We start from the raw sequence: 24,521 nt of genomic DNA on the forward strand, positions 1-24,521 counted from the left end.
TTAAAGAAATTATCTGCTTAAAATTTCATGACAGTCATTCCATGATCAGAGGCAAAAAATTACCCTCGGATTCCCCTTTTTGCACTGGCTAAATTTTCAGGTCCCCTCATTTTATCTCCCTTCCCCCCTCCCATAAATAATGTGGCCCCTCGGAGATGATCGAATTGGATTGGAACTTGTTATTCGGGCGATAGAGCGAATTCAAGCCAGGTCAGAGTTGCTTGAAGCCCCGGTTAACGTTAGTCCTTAGTTATTTTACACCTACTAGCAATTCTTTCCAAAGTAGACGAGAAAATTGCGATATGTCAATTGAACAACCACTCGGTACAGAAAAATCGCCTCAATAGCCATCAGAGTGGAAATCGTAAGCTGCACTCAACTGAAGCCTTGAGCCTGCTTGTGACCGACCATACAAATTAACAAGCAAATAATCACAGCTATGGTACTGATGGACTTAAGTAAGGCCATCCATAGTCTATGTCATTCGACCTTACTTGCAAACTATACCAGCTTTGCAACTTGAACAAAGCTTTACAAAGCTTCCATAGTTATCTCACGAATAGAGAACAATGCATCAAAGTCGGAACTTCTTTGTCGGAGCCCCTTACGATAACTCATGGGGTACCTCAAGGCTCTGTCCTAGAACCGATGTTTCTTAGCTTATAATTATAAACGATCTTCCTGGAGTAACCAAATTTAGTAATATTGAATCGTACGTGGATGACACGAAAATATATCTGACAAGTTCTGCACAGGATATCCACTCATGTTTGCATCAGATTTCCCAGGATCTCGAACTTGTTGCGGGATTGTGTTGCGCAAATCAGTTGTTGATAAATCCTGAAAAGAGGATGCTTGTATTGTTTGGCACGCGTCAGCTGGTCTCCAAGCTACCACATGTTACGGTACCCTTCCTCGGTCAAGAATTCACTCCTGCCTCATCTGCCAAAGATCTAGGTATTATTCTGGACTCAAACTTGACTTTCACTGAGCACATTTCGACCTTGCCGTCCTCTCTACTTTCTAGTTTGTGTCAAATAAGTAGGGTTAGACATCTCTTTACCAAAGATGTTCTAAACATAATCCTAAATTATCTTATATTTAGTAAATTATTTCACTGTTCAACCGTATGGTCCGGTACATTCAAGCAAAATATTAAGAAGTTACAACTGATACAAAATTTTGCCTGGCGCATATTAACCGACACCAGAAAGTACGATCATATTTCCCCAATACTGCGCGAACTGCGCTTGCGGGACATTACCATGATTTATATATGTCTGAATGGTCTGACGCCTCGCTATTCAAGTTCAAATCTTACAGAGCGTTCAAAAACGTACGAGTACAGCACTAGAAATCCTGATTAACTTAGCCTTTCCAAATGTCGCACAGCAATTGCTCAGCGCTCGTTTTTCGACAGGGCAGTAGCATCATGGAATAGCCTTACTGGTCAGACAAAAAACTCTAAAACTATTCAATGTTTTAAGAAGAAAGCTAGAGTTGAAATCAGTTGCGCTTAGTTTTGATAGTCCATACAGCACTTTGTTTTATACCATCATTTTGTAAAACTGTAAACACTATTACATCATTAGTTTTCTATACGTCTTGATATTTTTTCTATTTTTCTTGTACATGGAAATTGATTCCCTAAAAACCCTATTCAGAGAATCATTAAAATGTATTGTATTGTATTGTATAGCATATGAGTTTCTATACCGTGGATTTGTGCTACTCGACTTTCGAACAACTCGTGCCAGATCTCTTTCTGCTCGCCGTCTCTGCAAGGTGGATAACAAAATCACATCTAGTTGAAAAAAGATTAAATAAAAAAAAACAATTCAAAATCAAACAAATTATCCTTTAGGAAGAATGTTTCCATATCATCCAAGCACAAGAAAATGTAATAAAAAGAAACACCAGGACCGGGGAATTCCAGTTAAAAGGGGTGGGGATTTTCACCGCCTACTTTAGGGGTATAAATTTGCAGATTTTGGTCTTACGTAGAGAGTTCAGGACTGTGCGTGAAAGATGAAAATAATAAAAAAAAGGAATAATGACATCCAAATACAACGTCCTTATCTTAACTCGAAATAACCATAGCTCATATTTGAAGGTCTTTTTGCAAAGGTATCTTTTGGCAGGTGTTAGATAAATCACGAGTCACGTTCAGATTTCCTTGAGGGTTTTAATTCCAATTTTCCGACGAGCATTTACAGAGACAACAATTTTCATTCACGAAAACAATTAAGTATTGAAGTGTCTCTAAGAATCCTCAAGTCTTTACTACTAAGCTTAAAGATTAACTTATGTTTTGAGCCGCCGGTTTCCCGGTGTTTGCTGTTTTCAAAGATGAACTCAAGACAAGAAAATCGCTCAAAGCTTTCTTTCTACAGCCAAAATTATAACCGAATATTGTTCGGAAAGTTTTTTCATTCTATTTACGGTGAATTAATATCGACTAAAGGCTTTTTAAAGTTCTGTAAGCTTCAGCTTATATCAAACCTCATACTAGCTAGGTCAGATCAGTGTCTCAGTCAAATCTCAATACAAATTAAACGTGCATAAACTAGCTTCATAAACTGCGCCGCTGGACTTCATGAAATTATATTTAAATACAATAATTACTCAGGCTTACCATATTTCGAGATGCAGCTCCTGAAAGCTGTCAAGTAAGGCAAGGATCGCTTGAGCCTTTATAATTCTCGTACGCATCCAGCAAGGTGAAAAACAAAAACGATGCCATCCGAAATCGGATTATCGGCTTTGACAAGCGACGCATTTCTCAACCAAAAACCCAATAAACAAACCAGCCATGAATAAGAGAACACTCTTGATAGCAGCTGTATTTCATTTTGTACATCCAGTGGAAAAAGACAATTAAAAACATCACAAGTTGACTCAAACCTCTGTCAGCTTCAGCTGTCAAAGTAAACAACTTTCAGGATGCTGCATAAATTTTACGCATGAACTCACCTGTCAAATTCTAACCAATCAGAGCATTGACCAACACGTAACCATGGTAAGAAAAGGTCTTCCCCGCCCGTATTTTAAAAAAACTGGCTGAATTTTTGCGTCTGAGGTCAGTTTGAAATCAAAATCGTAATAGTGCGGAGGTACTGACATAAACATAACATATTTGATTTGAATTTAAAAAAAAAGTTAACGTGAGCCTGCGATCATTTGAAAACGAGTAAATTGTCAGCGGATAACTTCAAAAAATACTCGACCTTGATGGGTTGACACCTGAGCCCGCGATATGGTCAGGTGATACTGGTCAGTGGATACCCTGTTTTGACAGCTGTCAATTGATGACAACATTGATGTGCAATCAGCTTTCTCCTGGGCTCCCAAAGTAGCTAGAAAGTGAGATAGTAAACATCGGTATGCCTGTGGTGCGGACGGACGGTCGGTCGGTCGGTCACGTGATTACCAAATTTTCTGGGATGGGTAGATTTATTTATACCCATGGTGGTCCGCTGGCGCGCTTCGCGCGCGGAGCTCCGCTATTATTCGTTTTACAACTGATTCAATCCTCGAATGTACAGAATTAGCTTTTCATGTAGAATATGAAAGATTGGTAAGTGATCAGAAAGATAATTAAACAAAAGTCCAGCTGTGTAGTCCTTATCAATGCCATCTGTAAAAATGTTATCAATCAATGTGGCCGAGTTTGGTGTTGTTCTGGTAGGCTTATAGATTGTTGAATCAAAATGAGAGCTAGAGGGCAGCTCGAAAAATCTGCTAGCATAATTATTGCATCCATACTTTAGTAAATCGATATTTAAGTCTCCAATGAGCAAGCATAACTCATTCTCCGTGTCAATTTTTTAAAGGATTCTTGAAAATTCTATTTCAAAATTCGTTGCATTTATCATTGGGTGGTCTATAAATTGTCCCTATAATGGTATTTTTACTCATTTCTGTAAAAACACTTTCTCAAATATCTTCCCTAAACAAATTTAAGTCTTGCTTAACTTTGTATTCATATTTATTGATACAAACATCCCTAAGCCTTCCCCTGTTTTCTTTTTCCTGAAATTTTTCACGAATGAGTAGTCTGGCAGTTGAGTCAAAGATTCTGATTTATCGTTAAGCCATGTTTCACTAATACCTATAATGGTCAATTTATGGTTTATGTCCGATTGAAGCTGTTCAGTGTCATCTTGCTTATTCAACAAGCTTCCAACAGTCAGATGCAGTAATGAGAAGTTATTATCGTTTGTATGAAATCTTGACACAACTGTTTACATTTATCTACATGGTGATAATCACATTCTGAAATTTGATCATTAACCCTTCTAAGGAGACGCGATTATATCGTCAATTAACAAATGGTTATCATTTTGTAAATTGAGTTTAAAAGGATAAATGATATTTTGTTGAAGTCTATAAATTTTTTTTGTCAATTGTTCAATATATGTGTCTGTTGAACCTATAGTCTTTGAAAAGTCTTCATCGTTTAAACAATTAAATGGGATGGACTGTAGTTGACGTCGGTGCACGTAAAATCAAGGGAATCAATGGACAAAGACACAGATATCATGTGAAAAATTTATCAGTCATTCCAATTTTATTATAAAAATCCTTTAGTAGACAATTTTTTTTGCAGATTTCAGCTGTACGCACGAGCGTATGTGCGTTTATGGACGCTAAGCTCCTGCTGTACAAAATAGTGCCCTAAAGAAAAAAAAACTTTTAAAACAATTAGGAAAGACTTATGTACTATATACAAAAGAAAGGTAGTCTTTATATACATAATCTGCACACTGATCCAATTCTGTAATCTAATTTCAACAGCAATTCCTTAAATATTGTAAATAGGAGTGTAACAAATCTGCGTAACAGGGCAGTGACAATAAAAGTATTTTAATTACAACAGACAGGCTCACTGAATGGTGCATCTAGTTCTTCATTTAGCATAAATGATCCCACGTGGAAAAAAAGCACAATTAAAGATCATTGGTGTGACGAGCAAAACACCTAACAGATGGCGATGATGTTGTCCCTCCGATAACTGCCCCTGACGAGATATATCCCCGTGTCTTTCAATTTCATTTACCAGCAAGGCACTTATTGATCAGATAAGGGGTTAATATATAATATTCACTAGCACTTATTGAGTGTTAATTTTTTTCATCTACAAAATTAAGTATTTATCAATTATTTAGCCATTGCGCGGCTGTTTTAGCTGTAATGTATAAATATAATTGTGAGTATGAAAATTTTTTCCCTTTTGTTATCATTGTTATTGAAAAATTTGTAATCATTTTACAGTAATTATTGTAGTAAATGTCTTAAATAAATAATATTAAAAAAGATCAGATAAAGGGACGCTCATTTAATTAAATACGACGTAGGAAAATATGTCATAGACCATACACGCTTAACAAAAATATTTCATACGAATGTGACGACACACCCCTTTCTTGAATCAATTCTCAGGTGTGATTTTCCTAACTTCCTCTTAGCGCCCCCTTTCAGCTAAATAGTCACGTGGTAAAAGAACACCTCAACGTGGAGCAAGTAACGCAGTGAGGGAAAACTAGGGAGTTACATAAATGGCATTTTCCTTCTTTTTGAAGGTCACTCTTGTGTTGTTTGTGTCCCAGCGAGGTTTATTTGAACCATGTGATGATAAAGCTGTAAAGGGCTTATTGTTACCCATTACACCAACTTTTTATTTCAGCTGGCTTTCAATTATTACCTGAAAATATCAATCTTATAAATGTGTTGAAGAGAGCTATAATCCACTGAATGAAAAAGGAAGATAAGATATGGGAAATTATCCATTGAGTTGGGAGCTTGAAAAGGATTAATTCCTGCATCAAATGAGATGAAATGAGTATTTGGCCAATGAGATTGCCTTGTGCTTTCAAGAGCAGTCCTACTGCTGTCCCTGATATCGAGGCAGGCATACCTTTGAAGAAATTCTCCTGAGAATCGAAACAAAAAGAAATTATGGTCGTGTTCGATTGACCGTATTCCGTAATAAAAATAAATGGAATAAAATGTAGAAATCACTTGTTTTGGCATTATTTGCATTGCAATATCTAGAAGACTGCTCGAAATAGAGTATTCCGGTGTCTGTAGATTTTAAATGGTCCAGAAATCATGATGAAAGTGATTTGTAAAATAACGGAATTCAATCGAATCGTACCCTATATAGCGCTCAATCGCGTTCTTAAACGTGAGGTATGACATTAGTCAATTCACCGTTCCTTGCACAGTATTATAGTTAGTAGAGAAGACTGGTTAAGAAAGGAGGCAAACGTTGTTTTATTTTGTTTTCTATTCACAAATTGTCACTGAATAATTTAATGCGACCCGACATTTGTGTTAGTCAATAGAATCAAAATGATAGGAATGCTATATGGAACAGGTCAGGTTCACAAAAACATATAAGAGAGGAGTCTGACGGGCTTCATAACCATTCCACTCTATCAACTATGACAGTAATAATTGCAATACTAAATAAAGCCAAAGACATTGAAATTGTGCATTAGAGTTACTTAATCGAGAGGCAAAGTAAAATAAGCATTCAGAAAAGCGGACTTCCAACAGTCTCAACCTTCAGGATTAGCCTCAAAAGGGTCTTTTATATGTGGCGTCTACTGGCGAATTTGGTTACGTCTGTTCTTAAATGGGTTTTAATCCTCTTAGCAGGAAAATGTACTTAATGCTGGTCTAAACAGGCATGGTCCTCTCGTTAATTAAAAAGTAATTAAGACTATTAATCGGCCACCCTCGGGGTACCCACAAATGGAAGTTGGCCACTTAATAGAGGTTCCACAGAAATTATAATAATCTTTAGCAGAAACGTCACTTTATTTTAAAACAGACAAGCGGTGGCAACGGCATTATTGGTCCACAATCAATGGTCAGCTACTATCTCGGGTTATAGCTTCCTTCATGTAGTTAAAATAAAGCCAAACTAAGGGTATCAAGCACTCGATGGCCTCTAAATACAAGCGACAGCAATAGCAAAACTCTGGTTGGGATAGCCAAAAGGTGGCCGCGGCCGCTTAATAGAGGTTTAATTTACGATCATTTTCTGGAATAATTGCAGAATTAATTTGATGTAATCTGTAACAACACATAGGGTAACCTACCTTACTAATATCAGGAATCATTCCTTTGGCGGAGGAGATTACTCCTCTCGAGAGCATGGGAGTCGTGTTGGGAATGTAGTTAGTAACACTTGAGACCTTTATGCCAGCGCCAGACGATTTTCCAACCACGTCAGTTGCTTTTAATCGTGCCACCTAGAAAAGAACAAAGAATAAGGTCACTCGCTTAGACGGCTTGGTCACTGTCAATGCTTTATTTACCTGAGGATTATTTACTGCATTAGACACTAACGATATATTTGCAAGCATGAAATGTTCATTTCCAATCAAGTTAGTTACTTCAGACCTTGACAAGGGTTTCCATTGGTTTCCAAGTAAGGACTCCGTATAGCCTGCGCCACAGACGCAGGTCCCTCTGCGAAACTTCAGTCCGTCTACGAAACAGCGCCGAAATCCGCGTCCTGGACCACCACCAGTGTACCAGGATTTGAGTACGCGCCATGATTGGCCTATTAAAAAGACATTGCCAATCATGTTGAGGGGAATTTGAAACGCATCTCCGGTTATTCGTTATGTCTGTTGGGGGTCCAGAATAGGGACATCGGCAAAGGGGAGAATTACGTATATCCCATGATGCTTCGCGGCTAATTTCCTTCTCTTCGCGTGGAAAGAGCGTTCGCGGCCTTTCGACCTCGCGATTTTTATGGGTTTGACCGAAGGCTTCAATTTCCTTGTGCTAAGTCCCGCGAAAATGGGGCTTTTTTTCCCTTGAGTTCGCTCCTTTCTCTCTAATCAAAATACAAACATGAGCTCTTGAAGGTACGATGAATGTTTAATTTCAGTGGTTTCTAGTATTAAAACCTTTTTTGTTTCATTATTTTAGGTAAAATTGGTTTCTTATGGTGGCTTCCGGTCGCAAACGCTCGGGACAAACTTCAAATATACAGGCCAGCAAATGTCATGGAATGGTATGCTGTAGGACCTCAACCGGCGTATAAAACCTTTGAAGACATTTTGATAGTTCTCTTAGGATCCATTGTAGTGAATGAGTGAGTGTGTTTGTGTACGTATTTTGCCACTTCTAACATGTAATAAAGCTTATTTATGTTTATGTTTGACAATGATGCTTAACCGGTGTTGTGTTACGAAAAATGTCTCTGTTATTTTTATTGTTTTATTTGAACTATGCCTTGCCTTTGAATTTTATCTACGATAGACGTCACTTTGTACTTTGACGATGTCGGTATTTTTGACTGTATAAGCCGAGCTTGTTGAAGTAATAGCATGTGCAGTCACCGTACGGTTGACGAATTCACTATGGAACTAACAATGAGCACCGCGATCACAAACAAGCCGAAGAGAAATAGTACACCTAGAATATATATTTATTTCAAGACAAGTACATGGAAATCGCTTGTTAATCCATGGAGAGCTTTATCAACGTACGTTTAAACAAGACGTACTTAAGCAAAGACCTTCCTCGCTAGTTTCAAAGAACAATTGCGTAGACTGCCCTGCAATCGTACGGCTAGTTAACTAATATCGGCAACCAAGACACACTTTGACTTCGCTTTCCACTGTTGTTCAACTGTCGTGTCCCTGTTGAACCGATCGATAGGATCACGTGCGTTCGAAAGCTTGGTAATATCTTATGAAGCGATGCATCATGGGAAACATGAAATTCCTCCTTTTGATGTCGGCGCTGCTTCACCAACGTTACTAACGGGGATGAGATTACGTCTGCGACGCAGGCTAGGCTACGAATTACGATCGGGATACAAGATGGGGTGATTTTGCGTTTTGGCGTTCGGGATATGGCGTTTTCTAGAACCGAGATCCGGTAAGGAAAGTGAGCAGCATTTTCTTAAGACGAGGGAAAAGCTCTTTCAGATTTACTCCCCATAACTCTATTTGCCGCAACTCGGTGAATACAGTTTTCGCATCCTGTTATCTGCCAGGGGTCTGCTTATAAGAAAACTTAGACCACCTGTAAGGCCCTTTTTGAATATAATATAATTTAAGCGAGGTTAAACACGACACAATGCTGGTCAGCGGTGTCCATCACTCATCGTATGTGGGGCGGTCTTGGGCTCTAGCGGGGCTCTAGTAATTTTACAGCGCTTTTGTTCAGGTCATCATTTCGATCACGTTGCCTGCGCGTGCAGTAGATTTAGCCGGTTTTGCTGTGTTTGAGTCTCCTGTTGTGTCGTCGCAGTACCGTGTACGATACCGTTTTCAATATATGACCTCGTGTTCGACGTATAACAGATCACAGTCGCTGTTCGATGACAGCGGGATTAACGCCACGATCTCTGAATCGGATATTGTGGCGTTAACCTCGCAGACAGTTCAAGCTGCCAGGGCGGCCGAACGGGCCAAAGTTTTGTCTTCGACACTGTCTCCAGGGAGTGGTTCGATTGCCTCTGCTACAATTGGGGGCGTTCCCGTGATGTCCGCATGTTCACTGACTCCAGCGACGATTATTGCCCAACCATGTGCAGGTAGGGCTGTTTCATCCTCGTCTATTATTGTGCCGTGGTTCGCTTCGACCTTCGCTACCGCCGCGATGTCCGCTCTTTCACTTGCATCTTGCGCGGCCAGTTTTCTCGGCGGGCCTTCTCGGAACTCAGGTCATGTAGCTGTGGCAAGCGTGCTTCAACCTCCTGCTCTGGCCTTAGCTGATCAACTGTTTGTTGTTGGGCCCGGCGTTTCTCCAGTTCTGGCAAAAATTTGTTTCGCAGATCAGATCTGTGCGGTCTGTTGCCTCGAATCTGCCGCTTTAAGAGCCTTAGTCCCAGCCTCATAGCATAGCCCGAAAATCCCCCGCACGCATCGGCATTTATTTTTAGTAGTAGTGTAGGGCTGGCTTACGATCACGCCTTTCGCGAGCACGCGGCGGCAACCAAGCTCACGGAGCCTCTGCTCGTACGCCCTAGTTTACCAATTCTCCTGACTGGGAACCTGCGGGTTCTTAGGGAAGCTTAGTGGTTTGCAAGTTCTGGAACAGGGGGCGTTGCACTTTGCCTCTCTCTATCTGTCGTTACGCGCCCCTGCTCCTCCTGCTCTGGTTCTCATCGCGTAATTGTTTGCCCATTCTAGTCGCTTCCCCCTCGTCAACTGCAGGTTCCTCCTCGGGAGAGAAGTCCCAACGTACCTAGAGTGTTTGCGTATGGACTGATCTGTAAATTAGGGACACTGTCCCCTTTTTGTTTTATTATTTGTTTTTTGCTTTGTATCATTGATTTCAGTTGTCCTCTTATGTTTGTCAATCCGGTATTTTTGCGGTTTTGATTTGTTACATTCTCTCGGTTTTCGCATTTTTTAGCTTAGTACCCCTTCTCACCCCATGGGAGGTTCCTTATTGTTAACTTGTTACCGTGACTTAATAATGGTCTGGTATTGTGATCCTATGCGGGAAATTAGCTCAATTTTGCTTCTGATCAATTCATTGTTCATATCATGTTTTTGGTTTGCAATTTGCCACCTGCTTGCGAAGCTTTTTGTGTGTTGTAGAGATTTTCTTAAAAGTGTTTGCCTTTCACTCAGAGTATTCCCTTTTCTTGCTTTATTCTTCCCTTAGTGTCTCCCTCACTTCCACCTAGTCTCGGTGGTGAGTCCCTTGGAGGTCGCGGAATTTGCGAGGGAATTGAGCTCCCCGATCAAGAGGCAGTGTCGTATGTCCATAATGGGCTTCAGCACAGTTTTTCGGTTGGAGTTCCAGCATAATTGTAGGTTTTAGCCTGGTAAATCGAACATACTTTCCGCTCGTCAGCACCCTGCCGTTCTTGACGATTGTTTTGCTAAGGAGGTCGCTCTTCACCGACTTGCAGATCTTTTTGCATCCCTTCCTCTCCCTAATCTTCGTGTTCACAGTGTTCGGGTCATAACTATAAAAGGCCAGCCCGGAAACGTTCCCCAATGGGTCCAGTGTGAAAAATGGTATAAAGGTAGAGGGTTTTTTCCATGCAATACATAACGGTCGATCAGATTATACACATGGTATCAAAGTATGGGCCTGGGACGTTAAGAGCTAATTTTGACATCAAGGCAGCATGCCGCAATATTGCCGTGCACCGGCTGATCGTTTATTTTTTTGGAAGGATGAAATGGCGGGGCAAGTACTTCGTTGATTTAACCCCCGTTATTTTTAATTCAGTTGCAGGCATGATGGAATGGACGATGTTGAACATTCACCACCTCTCAGATTCCCTTTCTCGACGACTTCGTTATGGCAGGACCTCCCGACTCAGTTTACTGTGCGCTCAATTTGCAAACTGCCATGTCTGCTCATTCGTTTCCGCTGGAGATCCCTCACTCCCTACCGGCAGGATTTGATCAATCCACCCTCGAGATGGAGTGCCAATAGTTATTAATGGAGGTGCCAGCTCTTACCAACCGCAACTCGTACGCATTTGTCCTGAACAGATTCGTGAGGTGCGGCGCACAGCTGGGACAACTAGGCCCAGACGGGTCTCCGTGCAGGGCGGATGAATGGACATTCAGTTTGTTTGTCACTTGGCGCGTAAAAGTTCACTTGTCTGCCGTCCTCGCTCTTCATATCGAACAAGCCTTTCTGGACTCCCTTGTGGATTACCTCGGGGTGTAGAGAATGTTCCGCGGCATCAAACGATTTGTAGAAGAAGCTGGGTCTACTCGTCACCCAGTCACAGATCAGACTCTATTACTTATTTTGAAGGCTTTAGATTTGAGCAAAAAGGATCCTACCATGTTTTGGACGGCTTGTAACCTGCAGATATTTTGGTTTTCTTTGCTCTTCAGTGTTCACTGTTCCGAATCTGGGCAGTTTCTCCCCTGAAATTCACTTGAGCCTCGCGGACATTGGTATTTACCCTTGTGATACGCCTACATGTTTTCGTGTTAGTCTGAAGGCCTCTAAAACTGAGTTTTTTCGCAAGGGTTGTCTGATCCATCATTGGAAAAGGCAATCCCCCGCTTTGCCTATTAGGTTGCTTATGTTTTATCTAAGAATTAAAGGAAACGGAGCTGGCCCGATTTTCCTCTTTCAAGATGGCAAGACCTTTGTCCCGCTCCACGCTTACAGATTAACTATGCAGGATTCTGAAGGGGGATGGTGTCCAAGGATCTTTTTCAAGCGACAGCTTCTGACTTCGTGAGCGAGGGAAGTTGATCAGTTGGAGGTCCAAATTTGCGTCGGTGGTCTGAAGCTTCTGGACTTGCTGCTCTCCCAGTTTGCTTCTCCTCCAGCAAGAACGTTGTGTCCGATTCAAGAAAAGCTGGTCAAGCTTGTTTCTTGGTGGCCTCTTCTTCGTCGTAGGGAATTTAAGATAGTTCATTACGGTAGGCTGGGACGGTTGGATGCGTCTACGGGCGGCCTGGGGCCATGACGGTAAGAAGGCGCGAAAATTTTCACTATAAGATCGGACAACATAACAGAGGACTGTGAAGTTATGTGCGAAACTCGCTTGTAATTTCTTTCGCAAAAGGCTCCATTACTGAAGAGTTTCTTATTTTCGAAGAATACCAGTCAGGAGAATAAGGGTACAAATTAAAGCAGCTAGTTTTCAAAAACTAGTCGATGTTTTTATTTGAACTTTCCTTTCCTAAGCCAACACCTTTTTGGTTAAAGAAATCTTTTCTTGATAAAAAAAAGGAGGCTACAATCATAACTGTTAGGCCCAGTTCAAACGTCGAACTTCTCATGTGCCGAAACTAATGCACAAATTACTAACATTTATTTTCACTTGTTTAAAGCATTCGAGACCTTGAACATCGTGAAAATGAATCTAGTTCGACTAATTAAGTTCGACGTCTAAATCAACTTCGAACTTATATCGTTTGGGTCGACCTAAATAGGTATTAAGTTCGGTACATAAAAAGATCGCCGTTTGAACTGGGCCGTACCTTTCTTTTCGGCAATTTTCCTCTGCCATGGACAACACTGGGAAGAAAACAAGCAGTCGCCATGCGGCCGCCAGCTAAGTTATGAATGAACGCAGATATTTTCGCTTTTTTTTATTTCACCGATAGGTAAATCAATGTAAACACAAGCCAACGCATATTTAACCCATTGGCTACTGAGTTTTAGAAGAAAAGTGTCAATACATATGCATGAACTCTTATCGGTTTCACCATTGTCTTTACGACGAGAAACCCAGCGAAAACATAGCGTCCCAGAAGGACAACGGTAAAAGGTCACGCGTGTTTTGCGTGACGTAACATCTATCCAACCGTCCCAGACGACCGTAGTGACCTATCTTAAATTCCCTAGTGTCTTTCGTACGGCGGTCACTGGTTGACAGGTGTCCTTTTTTACGCATCCTGTCAGCAGTGTTAGGTATTTCGCGGCTTCCACGGCCCTGCTGGCTGCCTCCCCTTTAGTCGTGTCAGTTTGAATTGCACCTAACGACAGCTTGCGCCTCGGCTCTGGCGAACGTGCTTTAGGTAGGTATTAGGGCCTCTAGTCTTCTTCAGTGTTGAGTAGCTTTTCGTTTGTTTTATTGTGAGGAAGCTTGGGGTTGGTGTTCGATGCCTTTGGGGGAACCAGGTCCTGTGAATCCCCTTGTTCCCGGTCCCTGGTTTTTTTTCTCGAAGCACCTGTAGACTGGTTTGAGTAGTTGCCGCTCACAGGGCTGTCATGGTTACCTTGCAAGTTCGCTTGCGGCTCCCTCAGTTTCACCAGTCACCTTCCACACACCCATCTTGCTGGGAGACAATGCTAAACTGGTGGCTCCGTCACAAATCGTATGTGGGGTGGTCTTGGGCTTTAGTAGGGCTCAAGTAATTTTACAGCGCTGTCGCTGAGGTAAGCGTACAGTAGCTTTAGCCATTTTTGCTCTCAGCACTCCCTGCCCTCCAGCATCTGCGAATTTCTCCACTAAGGTTCTCAGTGTGACGGTGCCTGGTGGTTACCGCCCACAGGGTTGTCACGGTTGCCTTCCAGGATCTCTTGCGGCTTCCTCAGTTTCAACAGGAAACTTCACCACACCCATCTATTGTTGATAGGTTTAAAGAAAAGCTAACATTTTCAGCCCTCCGGTTCCTTGAAGTGTTTTACCACTGTATTACAATTTTTAGGTGTGTGTCTAATTGGTCTGTGCTTAAGATTGCATCTTCCTTACTTACGGATTTCGCTTTACATGTTTTACAATAGACACAACAGGTGGTTCCATTAGATGAAGTCTGTAACAACATAGAGGGTAACCTACCTTACTAATATCAGGAATTATTCCTTTAGCCGAGGCGATTTCTCCTCCCGAAAGTATGGTAGTCATGTTGGGAATGTAATTAGTACTACTCAAGACGTTTTTGTCAGCACCAGATGATTCTCCAACCACGTCGGTTGCTTCCCCCCCAAATCCTGTCAACTAGAAAACAACAAAAATAGAATTAACCTCTTGGATTGCTCAGTTACTCCATGATGGCCTTTTTTTACCTAAGGATCAGTACTGCATACACCAAAGACATGTTAGCCAGCAGGAAATGGTCATTTCAGATAAAGTCAGTTACACTCAGACCCCGTTAATACGGGAACCGAATGCCTTAAAAATTGCCTGTATCAACGGGGTGTTCGTATTTTATATGAGGATCATGTTGCTAAAGTTAAAAAAACGCCTTTTATAAGAACAAAGTACTAAAGGAGGACATTAGGGAAATTAGGACATTAGGACATAAGCATCGTCAAATTAAACATCTCTAACTTTCACAAAGTCGTCATTCCGTTGACTAAATCTACGGGAACACTCAAAAATTGTTCATTTATTTACTACTTAATCAGGAGCCCATGGTCATGGTCATGGGTCATGGGCTCCTGTACTTAATCAAAATCGTTCTCTGTATAACTAATTTGATGCCTGAAAATAGTCTGAAATTGACGTCTACAAATCATCGCATCCGGTGTACTGCAGCGCTGGAAACATTCACAAGCTAGATTTCTTATTGCACCCTTGCTGGTAGATGAGAGAGTCTCCGACGGTTATCAGTTGCCAGTTATCAGTTATCCACCTTCTCTAACTGCGCTCTGGTGCCAGTGAGGGTGAACTCAGTCTTCCCGTCATCGATCTTCAGCCCGTCAGTAATCATCCACTTCCGTACGTCCTGCAGTATACAGGCTTCCATGGCAACAACAGCCAAAACTTGAGTAGCGAGGTCGTCTGGTCTAAACGCTAGGTAAAGTTCTCTATCGCCAGCGTAGCAGTATACGGAAGGTAGGTGCTTGGTGACGATTTTAAACAGAGAGCTTGTGTACATGGAATTTAACTGTAGAAGGCCTAAATGTAATAAAGTCCTCAATGTAAAAACAATTTGCCCTAAATGTAACAAACTCTTAAGTTACCAATTACAGTAACTACTCGAATAGGTGCCGCCCTCAAATAAGCGCCGCATTTAGGAGGGAGTTAATTAGCGCTTCGGCGCTTATTCGTGTAAATTCGGTACATTTCCTTATGCACTGTGAAACTTAACGTTTACAAATAAATTGAATTGCTTGTAAACGACAAAGTAACAGTATTTTTCTAAAAAAGCAATATTTAAGCAAGAGACAGTTATGCAAACCCGCGACTTCGTCACGGGTTTGCATAACTGTCAAGAATTCTCCCAACCCCTCGAGTGTTTATATCAGGCTATGCAAACACAGGAAAAAAGTTTTCTATTGCTTTTATAAAATAACTTTCCCAAGAAAAAAGAAAAACTCTTTGTTTAGGTTACTGATTAAAAGAGAAATTCTTACCAGTCGTGAAGTCTTGTACACGAAGCTTAATGTACGTGTAATCAGTTCTTATTTTGCAATAAAGATGCTTTCCAAAAAAGGGTTTTTCTCGCTTAAAATGTCAGCTTAAGCGAAAAAAAATTGGCACAGCATGTTTGTAAAGATTTTCCGTCAAGTTTCATCCGACGAGGGAATGGGTAAATAAAGTAAATTTGTCTAGTTTTCATCTCAAAAACATTTTAAAATTCGTGCTTGTGTGATTAGCGCGCGAAGAGCAAAACATCTTGACTCCACACATGTTTACATACTCTCATGCAAACACATCTCTCGGCCAATCAGAGCGCGCGTGTACTATCTTAGTTATTTATAAACGTTGTTATCAGCTGTGCTGTAGACTTCTCGTTTTTTGTTCTTAATATTTCAGCTGATTTATAGATCTCTTTTCTAGAGATCCAACGTAGACAAGTGACAGGATGTTCGGCCACGGTTTTTGCAGTAAATTTCTTTAACAAAAATGAAGTATGAAAAACTTTTTAGGGCTTACAAGTCTTTTTTTAATTATTTTTTTGTCCCTTTACAAGCAATTTATTTGTAAACGTCAAGTTACACAGCGCATAAGGAAATGTACCGAAGCTTATTAAATTTTTTCTCCAAAAATGCGGCGCTTATTTGAGGGCGGGGCTTAAAACCATAGTAATACCTCTTAGTACCGTATTTACGCGAATAAGCGTCGCGACGCTTATTAAATCCCAGTCCGAATGCGGTGCTTATTTGAGTAATTACTGTAATGTGCAACTTAAGAGTTTATTACATTTAGGACAAAATGTTATTATATTTAAGACTTTATTACATTTAGGGTCGTTTATTACATTTAGGCCTTCTACAAACAACAAGGGACCAAGACAAGAGCCCTGTAGTAGACCAAAATGCATGTAAAACTTGTCAGATCTTATACCATCAATTACAATCTGTTGGAATAGACAAGATAAGTAGGAGCGAAACCACTCTAAAGCTGATCCACTAATCCCAACTTATTTTCGAGACGCTGAAGCAGTATTGAATGATCAATGGTATGAAATACAGCGCTTAAATCCAGTAAGACCAGTAACATCACGTGTTTTTTATTCATGTTAAGTAGGATGTTAAAAACACGTAGTAAGGCTCTCTCGGTACTGTGGAATAGCCGGTAGGCTGATTGTAACTCAGGGAAAAGCCCATATGCCATCATGTGAGAAGTTGTTTGTTGAGCAACTGCTTTTCCGGGAGCTTAGACAATAACTGGAGACTGCTTACGGGCCGATAGTTCTTGCTTTCAATTTTCAGACCAGATTTCTTTAGCTTCGTTTGAACTAGCGCCCCTTTCAACACATCAGAAAATGACCCTGTTCAAGGGAGAGATTTATCATGGATGATATAGCAGGAGACAGTTCATTCAGACACTCTTTAGCGATAGCGGTAGGGAGCGGAACAATTTCACATGACTTTGATAGTCACTTGTGATAAGCGTCTTCACTGACTCCAATGAGAGAGTCTCAAACTTGGATAAGGCTGGGCGTTCCAGCAAATATGGTAGATCTGGCTGGTTAAGTGTAGAAAGTAGGGTGTCCGTATTAAGTGGGTTTAATTTACAGAAAATGTGTGCACTTTCCCCGGGGACAAAGTAAACTGTCCGTAATAATAAGGTGTCCGTATCAAGCGGGTGTCCGTAAAGCGGGGTTCGACTGTACTTACTCACTTAGAAAAAGTCCTCATTAGGTCTTTTAAGGTCAGTATTCGGGTAAAGGTGCGAGATTTAAAAAATAGAATTACGAAGACACACGGGACTTGAGGATTTTACGTTACTGCATTCGGGAAATGTCGTTTTACAGAACCAAGATCCGGTAAGGAAAGTGAGTTGCATTTTCTTAAAAGACGGGCGAAGAGAAGTTTTAGTTAGACTCCACTTTATCCTTCAACATAACGCGGCGATTAAGCTTTTTCTATCTGACTATCTGCCAGGGGTCCACTAATAAGAGAATCTACATGACCTGCAAGGCCTTTTTTAAGAGCTGTATGTTCAAGGTCGGGATAAGTCGATAATTACCGACGGGATTGCGGAATAAGGGGGGAATTTTTGTCGCAATGTCGAAAGCGAGTGCTACTGGTGCAACTATAAACAACCAAGACACCATGTGACTCTTGCACACCAGGTGATCTCACTTGTGACTAATGAAAAAGCAACGTTGTACTTAAATTTTTATGACTTAAAACTAAGAAAACAAAATGGTGTGCAGATCAGACGCGATAGACAAATACACACAGTAAAACTCTAAGCCATAAAGACAAAATGGCTATTCAAAAGTGAGGGGTCCAAGTTTCAGCAGGACAAGAACTATTCATGTGGTTTTGACAAGAAGTTCATCTATCCATAAAACCTGCATGAGGCTGGCTCTCGCTTAATACAACTTTGTTCTTTAGAAAATGTAGGCAAATAGATTTTTGAAGTTCTGACCCTCGTGTCTACAGAGCTTCCACTTAAAAGTGTGTGCGCACACACTTAATAGAGAAACCTCACGTCATATCGTATCAACGCTTACCTTGGTGGGCATAATCGCCATCTGCTTTTTCATTTCCCTTCGAGACACTTTCTCCCCTAAGTTCTGGACTCTACAAAGAGCTCCTTTCCCATGGTGATCACCATCTGATTCTGTTTCCTGTGTGTCCTCCTCATTGGTACTGTAAGGTGGTAAAGCCGCCTCAGCAGGGATCTCAGTAAACGTTGACAAAGTCTTAGACTTGACGCTCATCATTTTCACGGCACTGTGGTTTTTCAACTTGTTGTAGTACCCAGAGGCAGTATCGGTTACTTTGGCCTTGATCTATAGTGGTAAAAATTTGAAAGATTTTCTTTGCGCGTAGATGATAATAGAGACCGTTAGCATCAGGTTTTTCATAGAAAAACGCAAACCGCAAACCTAAGAATGTCATGTAACCACGGTCTTGGGGTCGCGTTTGCCGTTTGCAGTTCACGTTTAAACCGCAGGAAGGGTTTCCAGCGGTAAGTGACGTACAGCAAGGTTTTTTGCCACTAAAAATTGTACAGCCTCACGTTTAAAGGCATGAACTACTGTAGCTTCCTATATCCACCTGAGATGTGCTAGTTAGATCTTTGATCTCGAGTCAATGAATTCTTTATGTTTTTTGGGCGCAAAAACTTTGACGAAAAACAATATGGAGGTACTAAAACAATGAACGCCTTGCTAGAATTTGAATCCCGGCAACTTGAAACTGCAAACGCGTAACTGCAAACTGCAGTTTTCTGTTTGCGGTTTCCCATGAAAAACCTGATGGTAAAGGTGTCTAATATGAAGCTTGGCACTTCTTCGTTTGCATATATAGAAAGGGGAGCGAAAAAACTACAGCATCGCCCGCTAATCCCTTCAGCTTACGCAGGCTACTATTATAGAAACAGAAATCATAAGAAAGCGCTTAACGTGAAATAGAAGCTTTACCTCGGTCCAAATGGCCATTGAAATTTACTTTGCCATAAAGTAAAGACACGCGCAAGAATTTATAGTGCGGAATAGCTCAAAGTAAATGTCAATAAATACGAATTCAGTTGACTCAACAAGTTTTGCCTACCTTAAGAAGATCTACAGCCCGAAGAAATTGCACTGACAAATGCTGACGATAGGTTCTCAGTTTACGCTTCCAAACGCCTACCACGTATTTCCATAAACCTCAATATTTTTTAGTGAATCAACAACATGACCATTACGCAGAGAAAATTGGTGAAAATGACAACCTGCCATATTTACTCATAGGAACAGCAGTAAAACGCCCCTTCCAATCGAGCACATAAGCATACACAGTTTCACAAAACACTTAAAATCATTACGGTCTGCAGTTTCGCCGGGAAGGTGGGGAGCTTATTTAGAGACGGCGCTTTTTTCCAATAAATACCGTGGCAGTACTTTGTTTAGTTTGTGTCAGCAACTCTAGTTTAATTGCGGTCAAACAACAAGACACCAAATTACTGAGTCAGTAAAACGTACCTCATTAGGTGGCTTGGCGATGACAGGACACTTTTCTTCAACTTTAGCCAGTGCGTCTGATGCCACTCGATCAATAGTTGCAGCTAAAACCATTGAAATAAACTGACAATTAAATTAAATATCGAAAACTCCAAGCTACAAAAAAATTCAGCTAATGAGAACAAGACTAAGATATACCCGGGAAATCAATGTGGGAACTCTTATGAAGAAGGGCGAAAATTCTTTTAGTGTTTACTTTTGAGGGAAGTAGGTAAAGGAGAAACAGAGAGGAAAGCTACTACTACGTACCAAGTTTGCACATCGAAAAAACTCAATTAGAAAGGGATAATCTTTTGTTCATAAACAAAAGAAAAAGAAACAGCGATGCACTCAGCATTGCTTCTACGGGATTCCTTGTAAAGAATATATCGGGGAAACGGGAAATGAATGCCTGAGGAACTTAGGGTATGTACAGCTGCCCAACTTCCTTCAAACAAAATCTCCCCGATTTTGTTAGAGGGGATGGGGCGGCTGTACACCGGCTAAAGAAACTTACATAGCACGACAGACATACATACTGTATACATACTGTGTCCAATATTTATTCACATCGCTTCAGAGATCAGCCTGTTTAAAAATGAATCAGCAGCCTCTTCGTCTTTAGGGAATGGAATATGCTCGTGGTAAAACAGCCATTGACAGTACACGTCATTGAAATGCATTACGATATAACGTCGGCGCTTCTCGAATGAGTAGACTTGTTATCTTGTTGAGACGAGCCCTCATCGCGCAGCATGCCTTATGTTCTCGGCAAATTTACTTTCTATTTCAATACGGGCTCTGAAGGGGACATAGAGAGTGTCCGTATTAAGCAGGTTGAATTTAGTGAGAATGCAAGGCTCTATTTCCCAGGGACAAAGCAAACGACTGTAATAGACCTTTTTACCGATACGGCGGCCATATTGAATTAATTCGATTTAAGGAGTATTATAGGATGGCCAGGCGGCATGAGTACATTTCGTTTGTATTTTCGGGCGCTTTCCGGGACATTTTTTCTTAACGTTTTCTTAGAATAAGATTGTAATGGCAAAAAAAATCCTTGCGCCGTGTTTGGATGTAATAATGATCGCCTTTTTCTAGTTTAGTATTAGAAATATGGTCTTTTACTGTATATTTCTCGGAGAAAAGCGCTCGAAAATACAAACGAAATGTGCGGATGCCCCCTGGACATCCTATAATACTCCTTAAATCGAATTAATTCAATATGGCCGCCGTATCGGTAAAAAGGTCTATTCCATTATATTAATCAGATCTGTTACTCTCCAGGGTATTTATATATTTTAACAGCTTTTTGTACATGCATGTCCCCCTCTCTTCTGGTACATGTAGGCTCCCCTGTTTAACATCTGTTATATCACACGTTATTATTCACAGACACTATGATTTCGCTCAAACTATTGGTTGCCTTAAACGCACGACTATGCTTATTTTATAATTTGATATAGGCGACAAACTAAACAATGAATGTAGCCCTGGATGTAGTACACTATTATTTCTCGTTTTGTTTCGCAAATTCCTATCCAAATGTATTTACATATTTCGTAGCTAAAACATTTTAGAAACTCACTTTGTCTTTATGTAGAGTAAACTGCAGAAAAGAACTTCATTTGGCTTTTATTTAGTAGCTTTAAAACCTGTCCTCTATTTTAGTAGACCTGAGCTGGCGTCAAAGAGCTTTTTCACATGACAAAAGCACGTTCGTCATATTGGTGTTCCCCCCGAAAAAAGGACGGCCATGTTGGTGTCCCAAACCAATCTTGTGGGAGTTGAACCTCTTCGTGTGCGCAAAACTTGCCTTTGTTCCGAAAAATTCGCATAGCTGTTGGCCACGTGAGGGAAAACGCTCTATTCCAGTGCCATTGACATATTCCAGACAGGGGGTGACAATGGAATTTTGTCAACAAGTGTAAGCATTGAAAGCATTCAACTAAGTCGGGCGATTTTAATAGAAAGGCCAATGTTCAGTGGTTCTTCTTCAATTGAGAATTAAGGTCGTTGATCACTTGCACGTTTTACATGGGTCGCCATTAGTTTCGATAAACTTATCGCTGCGTGCAGATACAATATTCAAGTAAGCCCAATTATGCAAACCGTTGAAGCGAGCGTGTGTTCGCTTTCTCTTTTTATTTCATTTTAATTTATTTCATTTTATTGCTTCCATCTCTGATACATTGTTTGCCTTATTATATCATAGACTCGTTACCATATTTTCTTTGCGATGATGGAGTCTATAGAAGAGCAAAATACCCTGCAATGCTTGAAATTATAGTTCCCTTTAAAACTGAGGTCAACTGCAACTTAGCTAGATTATCACCATTATAACAGAAGTAATGATGAGAAATAATATATAACAATTATTCACCGACTTGGAGGTGGCTAGTGCTGGATGGGTAGTATTTACCTTGACGCGAAGCGACGAGGTAAATACCACCACTAGCCACCGACACTGAGGTGAATAATTGTTTTGGTATATACTAAAACAGTGAGATAATTGAGCTCAAAATGATGCTTTTTACCTCATTTACTGTTGCCAACGATTACAATTTTGGCGCGCAATGACCGAACGGCGCGGCCGTCGCTTTTTCTTGCCGACAAATAAAACATTTGAAGACACTTGTCTAGCTCTTGCGGGGAAATTTCTTCAAAAGGAGTTTTGAATTCTTTTTGCATTTAAAATCATTCTGTAAAAAAGATCATTAAATTTAGTTTTAATCTTATTTATGAACAAGTCAAGTGAATAAAGTAACGCAAGACTTAGGCTTAATTTGCATTTGTAAACAAAAAACTTTTTCACCGGTTTCATCGATAAATTCAAGTCAAAAAGACAAAGCTTTACCTGTTAAAACTTCCAAACCCAACTTCGTCAACTTCTTCGTGTATTTCGGGAACAACTTGATTATTTTTGAAATTTCTTTGTTACTTACGGCAGCAAATCGGGAAGGCATTTTGCTCGCAACTTACGCGAGCTTGGCGACGCTCGCTCGGAGGAACTGGAAGTGAATCAGTGAATAGTATAGGATAGTCACTGATTGAGTAGCCAATCAGAGCGCGCGAAAAACACAATCCACTGTTTTAGTATATACTAAATAGATTTATCCAGGGCTAAAAGCGAAGCTCTCGATAATATTCTTAGTTTGTTCATCAAAATATAAGACAGCGTAATGTTAAGAGGCGAAGGCAACGAAAACGGTCAAACTTTGTAAGCCAAACTTTTCTTGTCAAAAGTCCAAGATTGCTTATAGGTAATCAAATGGTATACTCGTGAAATTAGGGAATATTTTTACTTGCGTTTTGTCCAAATCCTAATAGTTTCCCAAGCCTTTTCATTTCCCTCGCCTAAAGGCTCGGGAAATTATTAGGATTTGGACAAAAAGGCTCGGGAAATTATTAGGATTTGGACAAAACGCGCGTGAAATTATTCCCTAATTTCACTCGTCACCATTTGATTACACATACTAATTCTCTTGAAAATAATCAACGAAGCAATAAAATTAAACATTATATTATTTTTTATTAGAGGGAAGATTTGCCACTGCCGTTTTGTTAATTATATTTCTTTTGATGTACTCCTTAAAAAACTGTAAGGATTTGATCTTACGTGTTTTGTTATCCATATACTGTTCATATTTTTGGACTTTGATAGGCCAATGAGTACTGTACATTCTCTATACTGAACTTTAGCTATACTCATGATCCTTTCGAGTCACAAGAAAAAGAAATCAGCTGAAACATATATTTTCCCTAGAGAAATTGACTGCAACGCAAACAACTTAAGACCACCATCATACTGCAGTGACCAGAAGAATTACGAAAATACCGAAGAAAATGAGGTCCTTTCGCCTAAAAGTCGATTCGCCTAATGGCGCTTCGCTCAGACTCAGGTCGATTCTCCAGATTACATAGAACATTCTACATCATGGTGAATGTTCTAATCAGAAATGTTCTTTAGTTAAGCTTGGATCCCACGTGTGCAGTCGCCGTCTTTTTAAGCTTATTCTTAATAGAAGCCAAAAGAGCGACAAAAACAGAAGAGGCGAATCGACTTAATTCCGAGCGAACTGAATCGACCTTCATGCATTGAAACGAACAGATTGCACCAAAGAGTTGTTTTTACGTACCTGCACTTTCAACTTTCTTAACGATAGGCTTGGAAAGCGGGAATGAATTTGCTCCTTTAATGATTGGTTTGGTGACAGTAGAAGCGATCTGAATCGTTTTTTCACCTGCAGTACATGCCATTCTAGTCACAAAATTGCGCTCTTTCGCTGAACTGTAGAGTCGAGAAGCGTGCTCGACACCGGCCATCACTACCGGTAATCCAAACAGACGCGTCGCAAATGATTTGGTCTCCATATTTTGAGCTATTTGAGCCTGTGAAGACAACCTTTCAAGCGATGTAAGAAGTTAAATCAACGCTGAGAGAAAATAATCCCTGTTATTGGTACACTTTACTGCTACGATGTGACTCATCTGATCAGACAGTGAACAAAGGCACCATGCGGAGGCTTTGGGCATGGGTTACAGTATCCAGCCAAGCCTTGATCTGATATTTCATCGTGTTCCTTACTGGATTGTCTGCTTTGGAATACCGCTAGGCAGTATTGTACCGGCATTCCATCCCTTTGAAATATGGGTCTAGAAAAAATGAACAAGCCGGCAATGTATAGTTCTTCCGGGCAGGATCCCATCACATAG

General features: G+C 40.5%; 1 protein-coding gene across 1 annotated transcript; it reads right to left on the reverse strand.

Moving 5' to 3' along the window:
• Window positions 1-4,563: 4,563 nt before the first annotated feature.
• LOC140932744 (uncharacterized) lies at window positions 4,564-24,455 on the reverse strand. Its single transcript, XM_073382256.1, has 6 exons — window positions 23,945-24,455; window positions 19,788-19,870; window positions 18,330-18,611; window positions 14,255-14,413; window positions 7,110-7,262; window positions 4,564-5,933 (listed from the first exon to the last, which is right to left on the reverse strand). The coding sequence occupies exons 1-6, from the start codon at window positions 24,177-24,179 to the stop codon at window positions 5,694-5,696; spliced, it is 1,152 nt and encodes a 383-aa protein (XP_073238357.1). The 5' UTR covers window positions 24,180-24,455; the 3' UTR covers window positions 4,564-5,693.
• Between the last annotated feature and the right edge of the window lie 66 nt (window positions 24,456-24,521).

Source organism: Porites lutea, chromosome 4 (genome assembly GCF_958299795.1).
Source record: "Porites lutea chromosome 4, jaPorLute2.1, whole genome shotgun sequence".
Lineage (NCBI taxonomy): Eukaryota > Metazoa > Cnidaria > Anthozoa > Scleractinia > Poritidae > Porites > Porites lutea.